General features: G+C 39.0%; 1 protein-coding gene across 1 annotated transcript; it reads left to right on the top strand.

Moving 5' to 3' along the window:
• Nucleotides 1-583: 583 nt before the first annotated feature.
• Nucleotides 584-4,163, top strand: C4H4orf33 (chromosome 4 C4orf33 homolog). The gene is made up of 5 exons (XM_009957661.2): nt 584-764; nt 1,816-1,876; nt 2,068-2,119; nt 2,211-2,410; nt 4,064-4,163. The coding sequence occupies exons 1-5, from the start codon at nt 584-586 to the stop codon at nt 4,161-4,163; spliced, it is 594 nt and encodes a 197-aa protein (XP_009955963.1).
• Nucleotides 4,164-15,344: the final 11,181 nt, after the last annotated feature.

The raw sequence follows: 15,344 nt of genomic DNA, 5'->3' as shown, positions 1-15,344 counted from the left end.
CTAAGTAACATCAGCTGTTAGAGTGCAGTATTCTTTGTTCTTGCTGCTCTGCCAATGTTCAGTGTGTTTAACAAGATGTGCTTGCAGTTTTCCCTGAAATCCTTTAGTTTGGCTGGTTTGCAATGGCAGTGAAGGAAAGCTTTAGCTAATTGTTTCTGTTTCTTGCACCGCAGATTCGTGTTTTTCTCAATCTGTTTTTCTCGTATTACTGAATCGTTGAAGGTCATGTGGTAAAGACTTTGTTTTTGTTTATCTGTTCTCCTGATAAATATTTTTGGTGGTTTTGGAAGGTGTTTGTTTAGGTACATAGTTGAAATGCCTTAAGCTTGGTAAGGCTTCAGAGTGATTTGTAACTGTGCACATATAAAAACCTGTGAAAAGCATTCATGTAACTGTTTATTAAGTTGCTTTATAAAGCTAACCTGTTTCGTTTCTTCTGGTGCCTAAAACCAGGATTTAATGATTGACTTTGTATAAAAGTCTGCTTTTTTCCTGGCCAAGCCAACAGTGCTTTTAGTGCTGAAACAGCATCTGAAATCTTCTTTGACAGGACCTTCCTTTCTCCTTTGTGTAGTGGACGAGGATGGAATTTACAATTAGACACACGTGGGATGGCTTACCTGTGAGCCACGAGCCGGTAACAGTTGGGCTGAAGTCTGACAAGGCAGGACTGGTAATGGAAGTTACTGCTCCCTTCTTTAACGACCCTCCAGCACCACTTGGGGAGCCGGGGAAACCTTTCAGGAGACTGTGGGACTATGAGGGTAAGTGTAGCTGTTTTGCTACAAATACGTCTGATTTGTGGAAACACTGATGTTCCCCTGTAGTTAATAAGCCTGGTCTTTACCTAAGAGTCTATGATGGTTGTTTTTTTCCAAACTGATCTAACAGAGGGTATGACATCTAATTCCATTTCTTTGCTCACACTACTGCTTTTAAAGATCAGATCTGAAATGTAAAGTAAAAAATTTCCTTTCTGTTTATATCCTGAGCGGTCCGGGAAAGAATACTGGGGAAGAGTTTCGTGGCAATCACTGCCTTACCCGTAAACAGCTCCTTAAGTGACTGTAAGCCTCTTGCTATATTCAGCTGAAAACTACCCCAAACTGTATGGAGTGATGTTCTTTTTCTGGGTGGCGAGTTGATTTTCATCACTAGCGCTGCTGCCCCTAAGGTGAGTGGTGGTTTTATGGCAGTGCGACAATGCAACTGACTGGGAGAAGCAGCGAGTGTTATGTCACCTGGTGGCCCTAAAGAGATAGAGTCCAGTGAGCTGGATTGATTTCAGGAACGATGAGGCTGACTCCTTCTGATCCTGTCAATAGTACGGGCATTCAAACTTAGTTTCTGGATTACTCATATAACTTCAGGAATAACAGAGGCTTGACATACTTGAGTATCAAGATAATTTTGTGGCATGTATATAAATTCGTTTGCAGTAGGTAAATAGAATTGAAATCCTAAGGATAGGTTCTACTAGCTAACATTAATTAGTAGATTTGCCATGTTTTTCTGCTGCATCGAGAGGAATGTTTCCAAAGCTGGAATTGCTCAAGTAATAAAATTATTATAGTACTTTTATAAAGCTCTTTATGATGATGGGCATTAAAAATAAAAGCTCTTGAAGTTACAATTAAGGCACAGCATTTCCCGTAGTTAGGAAGCTGTCAGTAATATGTACACAGCTAGTCAAGCTCTGGCGTGGCACAGACCGAAAGTCATGAAAATGGGGTTATTTTAGTGGGATATGAAGGTCTCGGGTTATTACAAAATAGTTAATATGAAATACTGACAGCCTGCTTTTTCTTTCTTTAGTTGTGGAAGCATTTTTCCTGAGTGACAGAACTGAACACTATTTAGAAGTTGAACTTTGTCCGTAAGTACAGCACTCTGAAATAGTCACAAATGTTAATTTGCATCTCCAGTTCTAGTGCTTGAAAGGTACATGTGTGAGGAAGGCTGGGTACAGAAATTGTTCCAATGTGAAGAATGTACAAATTTGTGGCAGAACAGTATACTTGTAACTTGGCATCGTTTTAAGAAAATTGTGCTCTGATTTTTTGACAGCCATGGACAACACTTGTTGCTGCTGCTTTCTGGCAAAAGAAGAGTATGGAAAGTAAGTGGTCAATGTATAGGAAAACTAGTTGGTTTTAAGTACCCGTTGCCTGACTGGAAGATGACTTCACCTTTTTTTTCTCCTTTAACAGGAAGAACTTCCTTTAGAGTTTGAGGTGACCAGAATGAAAACCAAATGGGAGGGTAAAGCTCATCTTCCTTGGAATTATTTTCCACCATGCACTAACAAGTTCAATGCATTCGCAATTCATGGCTCGGGAGAAGAGAGAAAATACGAAGCGCTTTATCCCGTGCCTCGACATGAACTACAGGAAGGACAGAAACCAGATTTGTAAGCATAAAATTAGCTCTTTTGTAATATAGTTGCCCTATTTGCGGAATATTTACAGGAAGCTAATCGGATTCTCAGATTGAGTGCCGCTAGTGTTTTAATTACACTGCTTAGCCTCGGATCCATTGGCCCTGTGCTTTGTATAAAGCTCCGAGACAGATAGCTGTAATTAGTGCTTGATTTCTGCGTTATCCCCTAGGTGCATCGAAAATAATGCATTGAACACCATTGGCATCTGTTTTATCGCCTTCCTCGGCTAATCCATGGATAGGTGCTTCTGCTTTTTCCTTGCCTCCAGCACCTCCTGTAATGTCATTTAGCGTTCATTTCACCACATACATTTCCAGTAAGTCTCTTTCGCTTCTCCCCTGCTGTTCTAAACAACCTCACCTCTACAGATGGCTCGATATCATGGAAACATTTGGAAAGGCAGACTAAACCGAGAAGTGTAATGAAAGGATGTATAGTATCAATAGAAAAACTAGAATATCTTGATTTTTAAGTTGTGCTTTGGGCCTGTGTATTTTTTTTGACTGTGAGGCTGAGATGATTTGATTAAAAACTGCTACTTCTGGGCGTTTTTTATAAATGAATTAGCTCTAGAGGATACACTATAGTTTTTACACAAACTTGTTACTCAACATACAATGACAGTCAGGTAAGGTAAATGTTAGATAACTTACCCTTTCTTTGCCTTTAAGAAAAATGTAGCTTCTGCAACTGTTTATTTAAAAACATTCTAAGCTATTGCTAATAAAATACCTTCTCTGTGTTCCGTAAGAAATAGATTTATTTTTCTGTGATGAACTGGAGAATGCCTGTAATATCTTTCAGGAAGGGATTCTTTCTGTAGTACCCCTTCAAAAAAACCCCTTGACTATTTCAGACATTGGTAGCAGATGCAATTATGCAAAGAGGTTGCTCCTTGCTACTTTCATTGCTCTTAGTTTGTCTTTATTTTTACAAATTCTTAATAAGAGAATTCCATGTACCTTAAAAGATTACTGTAGTATCAGATGTTCTGTCTACTGTTTGACAGTTGTTTAATGTAAGTATTAGTTAGCAGTTGGCTTCAGTGTCTGTCTTCTATTATTTTTGTACGGCAGCCTAAAGGAGAAATTCTTAGCAAGAACTGATTCATGATGTTTAAAAGAAAACAAGACTTCTAATCTTAGAGAAAAAATATGTTTACTAGCTTCATTATCCTATCCAGCCTTCCTCTTTTCTGTGAGGAAAGTGTATCCCTGTGATGTGATTTTTTTATTTTTTATTTTTTTTTTTCCACTTGGTCACCCAAGTTGTAAATTTTTAGTCTGTTGGAGTGCAGGTAAGTCGGGATATCGCTGTGCTGTTGCTCTGACTGCAGTTCAGGCAACAGAAGTTGAGGGAGTTTAAAAGGTGAGCACTGTGTTCACTTCATGGTGTGTGATGCTTGTTCATCGCTGAGGATTGTGCCCTGCGTTTTACAAGATTTTCAGAAACACGTAATTGTTTGTTATTTATAAACCCAAGTTTTGCAAGGTGAACATGTGGAATTCTGCTTAAGCTCCTGTCCAATAACACCTAATTAAAACCTGTTGAGGATAATGCCTTTTATTAAGACACATACTACGAGACTTAAAACTTTTTTGTTCATTTCTCCTCTCTTTGCAGTCATTGCCTGGAATTTTTCAAAGATTTGAACCTGAAAGGACTGATGGGAGAAGACTGGAAGCAGCCTGAATCAGACATATGGAAGTCTCTCCCTAATTAAATGGATTGAGGCATAATTTTTTATAGCACTAAGCTTGAATGAAGCTGTATGGAAACAACTTCTCCATGACTAGAAGACTTTGTAAATATCAGATTAGTGAGGCTTTCCTCGATGCCAAAGTAATTGATCAGTCTTGAAATCAGCTGTAAAGTATCTGGGCCAGTTGATTCTAAATGTATGAATTATGCAAGGTCTTGTGTTTCAGTTCATCTGGGTCTGGAGTGTTTCATCTGTGTGAGAGATGAATCTGCTCCTACCATTGAAGGGGGAAAAAAAATATGCTAAATTATAGCTGTGTTTTTATGAGAGCTCTAAGCCTGACAAAGCCAATGTCTGGCTTGGAATCTTTCGGTTTCCTGTAGTTGCTGCATTTCTGCTGTATTTTCACTGCTGCTTTTTTTTTCTTGGTTGTTGAATGAGATTCTTATGTGCCTAAATTTTTTTTGATTGCAATCAGGAGAAAGAATGCCTCGTTCAGGAACAGAAAAGAGTATGGCTATCGTGGCATTTTGTGGCCCGGTACTTGCGTTGCAAGATGCTGTGGAGGTATAACACTACTCTTCCCTATACATTCCTATACCTGAAGTTTTCTCTTGCACAGTGCTGAAGGGGGAGCTTAATCTGTATTACTTCATTAGCAGACCTTTCTGCTTCAAATTCAGTGTGGAATTTCTAGGGGTATTTAGGTACAGAGGACAGATTTACAAAAGGTTTTATGTATTACAGCAAAAGTTTCTGGGACAAAGAATGTTTAGTAAAACCTGTTGATAGAGTTGTGTGCCTGGAAAAGCTTATTTGTTCCAAGACCACCTCACATCACTGTAAGAATTCAGCTCAGACATAAGAAAATTCTGTTTGCGTGCCAGCTAATGTTGGACATACTCTAATTGTATGTGCCTGCATTTTCTGCATATGAGCATGAATATTTTTGTACTGAATACTGTTAGCTGGTAACATCTAATCTGCAAACTCTCACAGGATTTACAAATGAGATGTTCCTTTTTTGCCTAGCATGGTAAGTGCTGCTTGATTGTGGCTGCTTACTTGATCCTATATAAATTAACTTAGAAAACGGGAAGCTTACCACTTACCAGATCCTACATGTGAAAAATAAGTGACTTTAAAATCAAACTTCTTTGCTTTAGTTCAGAATGAGGATTCAGACCAAGACGTGAAATGCCATCATCACAGGGTAAAAGGTGGTCTCATGCTCTCTAGTTCTGTGAGGAGGATTGTTTTGGGGGTCTGAGAGAATATGGCTCAGTCATAATTGAGGAAGTTTCATTCAGAAGTTATGTCCTGAGGATGTGGTGTTGGGTCTCATCCTTTTGTGTAGCTTTTTTCTACTGAAAACTTAGAATCCTTTTAAGTTCCTGGAAGGGACTGGTGTTCTTGCAGTCTAACATCCTGCTCAAAGCAGGGCTATTGTTGAAGCTAGATGACTTTGCTCACGGCCTTGTTGAGTTTTGAATAGCTCCAAAGATGGAGCTTCAAATGCTCTGGGTAGCCTGTTTCCATACTCAACTGGTTCTGTTATGAAAATTTAGCTAATTGCCATTTCCCATGCAGCAACTTCTGTCCGTTGCCTTTCGTCCTTTCTCTGTGCATCCCCAAGAGGAGTGACTTTTTCTCTGTAACTACTGATGAGGTAACTGAAAACAACAGTTGGCTCCCCATAGATGTCTTTTAAATGTTGTCATTCTCAGTTTGCCTTTTGTGGCTCGTCGGTAAGCACCTTCCACTCGGGTGACACTGGCAGACAATTTAAAAATGTAACTTGGGTTCTAACTCAGAGGCAGCAATGTTCCCAGGCCTTTCTTGTTTATTTAGCTCATAAATGGTTCTGAAAATCATCTGTGTCGCTTTAGACATCAATATACCTGTCAAGTTTTGCACAAGGCTGCACTCTGTAAGTCATGTTACTAAATAGATTCGTTGTTCTCTTCTGAGCTTGTATGCAGTGATAACCGTAGCCCAATGGTCACATTTTCTTTGCTATCTTTAAATTTAACTCTGCCTGTAAATTTTGCCTGAGAAGAAAAGATGAGCAATATCCTGCCTTTGTGAAGAACATCTCAGGTTGATACTATCTGAGATAGAGTGTGTCTTCAGAGTTTTTGTTTGGCTTTAGATTCCCTCTTTGTACTTTCAGTTTTTATGAAACTATTCTATCAAATTTAAGGATATTAGGCTTTTTCAGATGCAGACTTTGCCGTGTCAATGCACTCAGCCATCCAATTGTTTTTGCTGTCTTTTAATTAGACACTATAGATTCCTTGCTATAAAGTGCCATCTGTTGAAAATTATAAGTATTGTACAGTCAATTGTTTGGCTTCTTTTCTACCTTCAATCCATGTACTGTTTTCTAAAGACTGACATCAGCCTGAAATATTGAATAATCCAGTAAATGCTGATTAAAAACATCTAGATACTGTCATCTCAAAGCTGCTTTTGAAATTTCAGTCAAAGGTAAAAAAAAAATTTCAATACCCTTTCAGACTTTGTTTTGAACAGTTTGTCAAAAAAAGTGCTTGCAAAGGTTCAAAATGAGTTTGCTAGTTTTCTCACAAAGGTTGTTTTCACGTGATGAGTGATATTTTGTTTACAAAGGACAGTAAATCAAAATATTTATTCAGAGGCCTCATCTCGTATTCATTCCGGCTTCAAACTGACTACTTCAGATTTGACTTTGGATGCAAATTCTAAGCGTTAAGGGAAATAGATTACTTTGCCTAAGTAAGTAATTTAAAGTAAAATATTTGTCTCTGGAGTACAAAATGTAATGCTAGATGCTTCTGAAAATGGAAATTATCCTATAACTTTATGCAAGGCACATGCTATTCCACGCTGCTGTCAGTTGGTTCCCTTGTATGTTTCTAGATGAGAGTTTAAGAGTCTGTTTGAACTGTACGTGCTGGCTTTCATCAGAAGGTTTCCATAGGAGTTTGTGGAGTGCAGACTTGGAACCTGTGCATTTACTTGTTTCTGAAGTTTTACAATTAAATTAATCCCTTGGTAGAAACTTACTGTAGGAGGGAGTCTGCGCATAAGGGATGTGTTAGATGGAAGCACGGTGTCTTGGCACGTAGTAGGGAATTCATGGGTCATCAGTGGACAATACAGTGCTTGCCAGCATCACTTAAAGCTCCCGGGACTTTGCAGGGCGGGGATGGATGTTGATGTTCGTTGATGTGACGAGCTGGTTTGTAGCTTTCTTGCTCTGATCTGCTTAACCACACCAGTTTTTACACTGTGTGGAGACCAGTTGTGGCCTGTCTTTCCTGGATTGCCTCTCTCGTTCGATGACATGAGGAAAAGAAGAACCAACTCTCTTCTGCATGAGTTCCATTTAAGTATTTGTCCATTAATTATTAATCCTGGTATCGAAGGAATGTGATTCAATCCCGTTGAGCTCAGTGTGTGTATATACATGCATACATATATATGGGCATTCAGCATTGTGCTATTTTTGTATGTCAAACTCGCATCAAGGATAATGCAGATAAATTCTCTAAATTGTCACACTGGATATACTTTATGTAGGTAATCAATCTGATAAAATGCAGAGCTGCGTGATAGAAAGCACAGGTCCATTTCACTTCGAAATGCATTGAAACACTTCAACCTTGTGAGCACTTCTTATCCATTGCGCTCTTAAAAAAAATAATAAAAATCAACCTGTCTCAAATGTTTCTTGTGGATGATATTTAGCCTTATGCCAGTTACATCATGTGATGTACTGAGTCAAAGGTACAGGAATTTTATTACTTTGGAAATGGGGGAATACCCTCTGGGGAGTGCACAGGATTTGAAATTTTTTTTTGTTTACAAAAGCCTCTACAAAGGCTTTAGGTAGCCTTAAGTGTGATATTTTCACGTGTAAAACTGTCAGTGTCATGGTAATTTGTAATTATTTTACCATATTTAGCCAGAATTCCTAAGGAAATGAGGCTGTTAGGTTATCACTACCTTCTTGCCTTTCTGGTGATGTTGTCATCACTTTTTCCCCTACTACCACATAATTTTTGAATCCATTAGCCAATTTGAGCTGAATCAGAGGAGCAGACAGCCTCAAAAGATTCTTACAAAATATGTGGATGTGAAAAGCTGGAGGCAATTCCTCACTATTGCACCCCAAATTGAGGAAAAGGAGAGGTTGTCTCAGCCCTTACCCTGTAGTTGTAGTGCCTGATACTTGAGGCAGTTGGTATGTGCTTCACTTCGGCTGTAGTACATATGACCTCTTACCTTTAGACTTTGATTAGGGAACTAGGAAATGTGTGGAACTTAAGGGATATGAGGTACCGTCATGGACCTGAGCTTCGATTTCATAGACTATGCCCTCATGATATCTTGAGGTAAGAAAAGTAGGAGACAGAGTGTGTGTACAAAATACAAATGCATGAGGAGCCATGTTTTGTTAGTCCTGCTGCTAACAGATACCAGACGTGGACTTGAGGAAATGGTTCTGCTGTTCCTGCCCTTTTTCAGGAGAAGATCCCCCCCCCCCCCCCCCCCCCAAAGATAAAGGGTAGGAGTTTCCCTAAGTTTAATGCCAGGGTTAGTTGAAAACCCAAGGACGTAGTAGCAACTTGTGATTGCCTCTGAAAATACACTTCTGGTTTAATCCATTTTCAAATTCAGTAGGTTCTCTTGTGAGAATGTTGATCCTAAAGAGAAGCAGAATGTGAGCTTGAAAACACTGCTCTTACTTAAAATTCTAATGGAGAGAATGGATATATTTCTGTTGCTTACATAGTGCTCAATACTAAAAGGTGTGGTTTTCCGCTGTGGCCAGATAATTGAGCAGAAACTTTTCATTAGTTCTTATGTTCTCTTACAACCGCGCCGCTACCCATAGGGCAATAGAATTATCTGTCTTAGTTTGTACTATTGTGTGGTACTTGATTTACTAAGTTTAATGAAATGCTGAGCAGTTTTGCTGTAATGTTTTTCAATTATTTTTTTATCAGATCTTCTTAGTAAATACTTGAGCAGTTGAGGCAGAATGCAGATTTGAATAGTTGCAACTTCTTACAAGATGGTCAGACTGAATAACCTGGAAAGTAAAAATACTGAGCTTCGTGAAGGAAAAATATACCTGTAAAGAGAACTTAGATTTGTTTCAACAATTCCACCTCGTAAGTGCGTTTCTAAGCTCCCAGTGATAGTATGTTTATTACTTGTGAACTTAACATGAAAACCAGAATTCTACATGACCCAGTCCTCCTTATAATGTTAGTGAATCGTTATAGAGTTGGTGGTTGAAACATGACTGCACTCCCAAAGACCTTGTTCTTTATGCTTCTTGCCACTAGGTGGAAGAAGAAGGTTATTAAAACTATGCCTTGGTGCTACCAGCCTAGTTACCGTTAACCAGATCTATTCCTTCTTACTGCATCCTTGATTTTAGAAAAAAGATGTTTCAGTCAAGCTGATTATGTCTTATTTCTATTGTTTTGAGACATCTTTATCAAAAGAAACACTGTGTCATGCTGTGTAGTTACAGTTCTGATGTTTCTTTTTCTACAGTAGTATTTCTATTAATAATTTGGAGACAAAATTTGCAGACAATAAATTCCATGAGGTGTCAGTCTGTGATATAAAAGATAGTGTTGTGATACGCAAATTATTCGAATATTCTTTTGTTTTCTTTTACAAATGTCTTGGATAGTCTCTTGCAAATTTTCCAAAAAGGCTGTATTTAATTCTGAAGGAATTTTTTTTTTTTTAATACATCCAGGTTTGTAAGAGATGGTGCACCCCTTCAAGGGTGAGGCTTGAGTGGCTCTAACCCTCTGGAGTGAAGCTTAGAGAAGAATGTGAATCAAAAATTGTAGCTGAAGAAGGACAGAAAATTATTGTTGTCTGATACAAAAATGAGAAAAGAAGATTCTGTTAAAGAGAAGTGGTAAGGTGTCCTAGGGGCGGAAGTGATATGTGTCTTAAATGCAAAAATGTGGCAACTTAGGCTGTCGGGTGTGGTAGGTGATGAAATCTAACACTGCGTGTAGTGGCACCGTACAGTGGGTGTTTTTTTTATGGGAAAGCTCTCAAAAGGAGTAAAATTTTGCTGATATCTTCGTATACTTTTTAATAGTTTTCTCTCACATGCCAGGCCAGATGTTAGAGCTAGTAAGCCCTAGCTTCCTGCTGGATGTGTTTTGTTTGCCATGGCTGGCATAGCTACTGCATTATCTGTTCTAATTAACTCATTAGAAATGCAAGTCAGTTAATATTTGCACTGCCCAGCACTATGATGATACAATACTGATGAATGTGATGGTAAGTACTATGCTGCTTGCCCAGGCTGAAGGGCACAGCACAGAACGTTGGTTGGTTTTGAATTCTGACCGTGTAAGATACTGTCAAAACAGTGAACAGCACAGGGCATAATTGGCTGCATGTAAAATTTAAAACTATTCTTTCGTGCTGCCAGAGCCATCTCTGCAGTGGCCTTCATTGCGTTTAATTATGGTACGCTTATAAGGATGCTATTGAAGTTTGATAGTTAACCTGCATTTATTTTATTGGTGATTCCTTCCTTTCGCTTTCAGTGAGTGCTTTAGTTTAGTACAGAGCCTCCGAACAGTGCTTCAGCAAAAGTACTGGGAAGTGCTTTAAGCCTGATTATAGAACCTTTATTTACACTGGTTGTATAAACAGTTGTACACATGCTCTTACAAATAGTCCCAGTGAGATCAGCGCAACGGTTAACATAGTGTATCGCAATTACGCCTTTTTCCGTCTACTTGTCTATCTGTTTAAATTAGTATCAGTGTTATCAGGAGAATTCCGTTCTAGAAGCTAGTCCTATCTGAGCATGCTACTCGGCTTGGTTTTTTTTTAGTTCTGGTTAAAAACAAGCAACAGCCTTAGCTGCAGGGCCTGTGGGAGAGTTTTCAGTGACTGTTCAGGAGGCTCTGTTTGTGTCTGCATTAGCTATGAACATATCAAAATGTGATTTATTTTCAGAAGTAATGCTCTAGACTGCCACTGAGTATGTGTGTAAATACTTCTGCCAGTTAGTTGGTTTATTTGCAAATACAACTGTGTTCCTACACATGTGGTAAACCACAACTAACTAAATTGTGTTAAAATAGCGCTGAAATAAAATCTAAATTACTATACCTTCACTACTGTTTTGAAACCATCTAGCCAGACTAGTTCAGTGGCTTTCTTGGAATATGCAATAGATTCTTGAGAGGAAAAAAAAAGGAATTTTCAGATGTTACTTTTTTAAAATACAGAACTCCCCTCTGTAGAACACATATTTTTTTTTATGAGTTTAATCTTGTCCTTCATTTCGTGAGTTTGTTCTCTTGAACTCGGTCACTGCAGGCAATGAAGTTTATATCTTGGTGCCAGTAGTAGCTGTCATAAAATTATTGATCTCTTTTTAATTCTAGGCAATGTAATTGGTTCACTTCCTTCTTACTGCTGAGTTTGCTTCCATCAGCAAATTAAACGTTTTGGAAAATGGTACTTCCTCAGTGCTTTATAGCTTATACAAGCCATGGTATCTATATTTAAATCCTGGCACTTTAAAGCAAGAACCAATTATTTAAAGTTGTGTATTACTTTCTTAAATGTTGACAGGGTGGTCTGTAACCCGTTATGCCAGGTACCTACTTCAAAACTTTTTCAATTTCCGCAAAACACTTACCTGTTTCAGAGGAAGGTAGTACCTCCTTAAATTCTTATGACTTCTAGAATGAAATCTTGAGACTTGGTGAGAGGTCCTTGTTATTGTCAGGAGTCGTCTTTTGTAATCTCTGTGAAACAGCTTTTCGGAAACTTCAGAAGAGCTTTTTGCAGGTTGGCAGGTGAATTCTCTGAAGATTCTGCTGGGAGTGGGAATACACCACTGGCAGGTAGAATGGCCAGCCTTGAACTTGTTCCATTTTGAGTGCTCTTTCTGCCTCCCAGTGACAGGTTATGTGATGGGGAATGCTTTTTTTTTTTTTTTTTTTTTAATGAGCATCTACTGGTTAGATCTATGGCTGTCTGGAACCTGGAAGAGATAGTTTGAGGATGTGGTAGAGGGCTATAAATTGCTCTGTAGAGTTTGGGTGGATGAAACTGTAAAGAGAAGCTGGATGTGGGGATTGATTTGGATGGACAACCATATGAAACTAGGGAGTGCCATGCCGGGAGCAGAGAAAGGTGGTACTTCTCATAATGTTGTGTTGTCACTGTGTGTTTGAGAAGTTTCTGTGAACTCAGTGGGAGATTGGGAAGGGTGCTTGGAAGAAGGATCAAGTAGAGGTTTTTAAGTATATAGAATCAAGTTAAGGAAATCCCCCCAACTGAAAATAACGGGAGGTTGGGAGTGTAGTAGCATAAGCGCATGCTTTCTTTACTGCCTGTTCTTATGCTTCCTTAGGCACCTGCTTGGAATAAAGGCCCCTCTGCTAGATGGGTTCTTGGTCTGGAAACCTGACTGAAGGAATTGTTTTGTAATTCCCTCCAGTTGTTTCTCATTACTTACCAGTTATACTGGAACTGTGTGTTAAAACTGGGCATCAAAGCAACTTTTGTTGCTGATGTTCTCAAAAATCTCATACTGAGCCAAGGTAATGAGAAGTGGAAGAAAAAAGCTGCCAGAATTCAGTGAATTGGGAAGCTCGTTCTTAGCTCTTGTGGGATGAGTGAGTGTGAACCATGAAACGAAGAGGGGATGGGAAGTGCAGGGTGGCACGTGGAGCTATGAAGAAAGACTAGTTCTGGGAAAAGGATATAAAATGTAGCAGCAGGTGGACAGGAAAACAAAAGGGGATGGCTGGGGATACGTGGTCAAAGAACTAAGGGAAGGTAGAGGAGAGTAGACCTGGCCTGGCCAAAAGTCCAGGAGGGTCAAGGGCAAGAGTTTTGAGGGAAAAGAGGAAAGGGAGATAGAGCCAGGTAAAAAAAAAAAAAAAAGGGGGGGGGGGGGGGCGGGCAGGGGGAAGTTCAGTGACTTCTACAGGATAGTCTCTTTAGATCCAAGAATACATTCACATTGTATTGCTGTTGGCCAATTACCATGAAAGCAGAGTGCTAAATTGGTCTTGTGTAGCCTGATGGACCATGCAGAATGTAACTAGCATCTCATTGCCGCTGCTTTTAACCTGTACTGGAGATTTTAACCGGATGAATAAAGTTGTAGAGGTGGAATGTGAGGCAGGATGGGGTTACATTTAGTGGTCGGTTATGAAAAGTTAGGTTTCAGTGACTTAGCAAATAGCACATAAAAATACGGTTTCAGAGGAAGAAATACAATTCCATTTATCAGGATATCATTCAAGTTTCTGAACTGTGATTCCATCCTTACAGTTCACTTTCGTTTGTTCTGGATATTCTTCCCAGCTTCTGCAATAAATGCAGGAATCTTGCTGGTGACATTAATTCCCTGCATGCTGTCCATCGTGTGAAATGAGAGTACAGAATAAATGTGGCAGTTCGTGTGATCTATGTAGTTCAATGTGATGTAGGGTCATACAAACAAGAAACTAAGTATGAAGTATATGAGGCTGTGGAGTACTTGGGTCACTTCTGAACTCTGGAGTAGTTTATGCCACAGTGACTTTTTGTGCTCCTGTATTATTCTTTGATGGATCCCTTCAATCCCTTCTACAGGCTTTTTTGCCTTGAGGACAATAGGTAAAGTGATACTGGTCTGTATCTCACAAATCACTGTTCAAACTAGTGTTAATCACATTTTCCTTTTATTGTTTAATAGATCTGGCTATCTTATTTAAACTTTTAAATCGTTGATATAATCTGTGTAAAGAGGAAGAGATTCAGATCTTCCTTTAAGGACCTCATACTTCAAACTCTGTCAGCTCATGTAGTCATATTGTTCTTTGGGTAGGAAAGGGTGACTATATTATATCTGTTCAGATACTATTGATGGGGTGATCGTTAGTGAAGTCTTTGGGATTAAAGATGGCTTTGGAAGTTGAGTGCAGGCTGCTGCTTAAAAGGGGGCATCTTTGTCTGGCCGGTACCTCAGCTTGATGTCCCTTTTGTGCTTACAGTGGGGTTTTTCCAGCCGCGAGCTGAGTCCGTACAGACAACAGCTGCAGCTATAAAGAAGCAAATAAGGCCTTTTCCCACCCAACCCTGACCCCAGGCCCTCTCTCTTGAGGCGGGGAAAAAACCCAACACCAAAACATCTACAAAAACCCCTAATGAAAATAAATTTTGATTGAATGATTATTGACATAAAGAAAGGAACATAGACAAGGACGTGGGGTCAGGGAGAAAGGCTGACTACTCCAGTTTAAGGTATCACCAAATGTAAGGCACTTGCTTCTTTTGAACGAAGGGGATTTTTTTTAATATACTGGAGGTTCTTTCAGACACGAGTCCATTTCTGCCTGTAGCACCTCTGAGGTGTCAAGACTTACTGAGATTTAGCATTCTGGGTTGGAAAAGAGTATCTGAGCTAATGAGAAGTGGAAATTTATTTATTTTTTTTTATTTCTGCACCTGTTTAGTTAGTTTTAATAGAGAAGTAAATTGACTGCTTTCCATCTCAGTTAATCTGTGGATTTGATGCTTGGGTGAGGCTCTCCAGATTAATTAGCAGGTTTAGTAAATGATACAGGGAAAAGTAATCACATTCAGCATGTGTTAGTGTCACAGTGCCAAGTCTTTATTTTCATCCTCCTGAGTCTACAATGCCTGAAGTGCTTAAAAACGTGATAGCATTGCTTATAAGATACGTAATTTCTCTGTTAAAATGAGAACTGTTGCACGGGTTACATCACAAGCATTGATTATTCGCCCAATTTTATGCTCACTGTAATGTGGAATGCTGAATTCTCCTCTTTAGTTATTAATGCCTTTCCCCTCCGTGATTCTTAAATGTATTCTGAAAGCCCTCTATAGTTTTCAATAATGTCTGTTTTTTCTGCTGAAATCCCATTTTTTTCCTGATTAGCAAGGATCAGAGTAACCATCTTAAAGTAGAACTTTGGACAGAGATCTGTGCAGCTTCTCTCCTTTCTCTTTTTCACTTGTGTATCAACATTTACAGCTTAAAACATTGGTTTAGCCACTACAGTCCTTAAAAACCGGATTTTAGTCAGTTTAGTGCTCTGTTTAAACTTCATGAAACTTCTGGATTTTTTTTCTCCACTCATGGAAAGGTAATTTCATTAAAAAAAGGTGCTGCTAATTGACAAATGTAATGAT

Source organism: Leptosomus discolor, chromosome 4, assembly GCF_034619465.1.
Source record: "Leptosomus discolor isolate bLepDis1 chromosome 4, bLepDis1.hap2, whole genome shotgun sequence".
Lineage (NCBI taxonomy): Eukaryota > Metazoa > Chordata > Aves > Leptosomiformes > Leptosomidae > Leptosomus > Leptosomus discolor.
Note: the sequence above shows the minus strand (reverse complement) of the source record. Positions and strands in the feature narration are given on the sequence as shown.

Excerpts from the sequence above, each read along its gene's own strand:
- C4H4orf33 (XM_009957661.2), top strand. The coding sequence starts at position 584 with ATGGAATTTACAATTAGACACACGTGGGATGGCTTACCTGTGAGCCAC. Across the intron at positions 1,877-2,067 it reads TTAGAAGTTGAACTTTGTCC|CCATGGACAACACTTGTTGC; the intron begins GTAAGTACAGCA and ends ATTTTTTGACAG. Across the intron at positions 2,120-2,210 it reads GCAAAAGAAGAGTATGGAAA|GAAGAACTTCCTTTAGAGTT; the intron begins GTAAGTGGTCAA and ends CTCCTTTAACAG.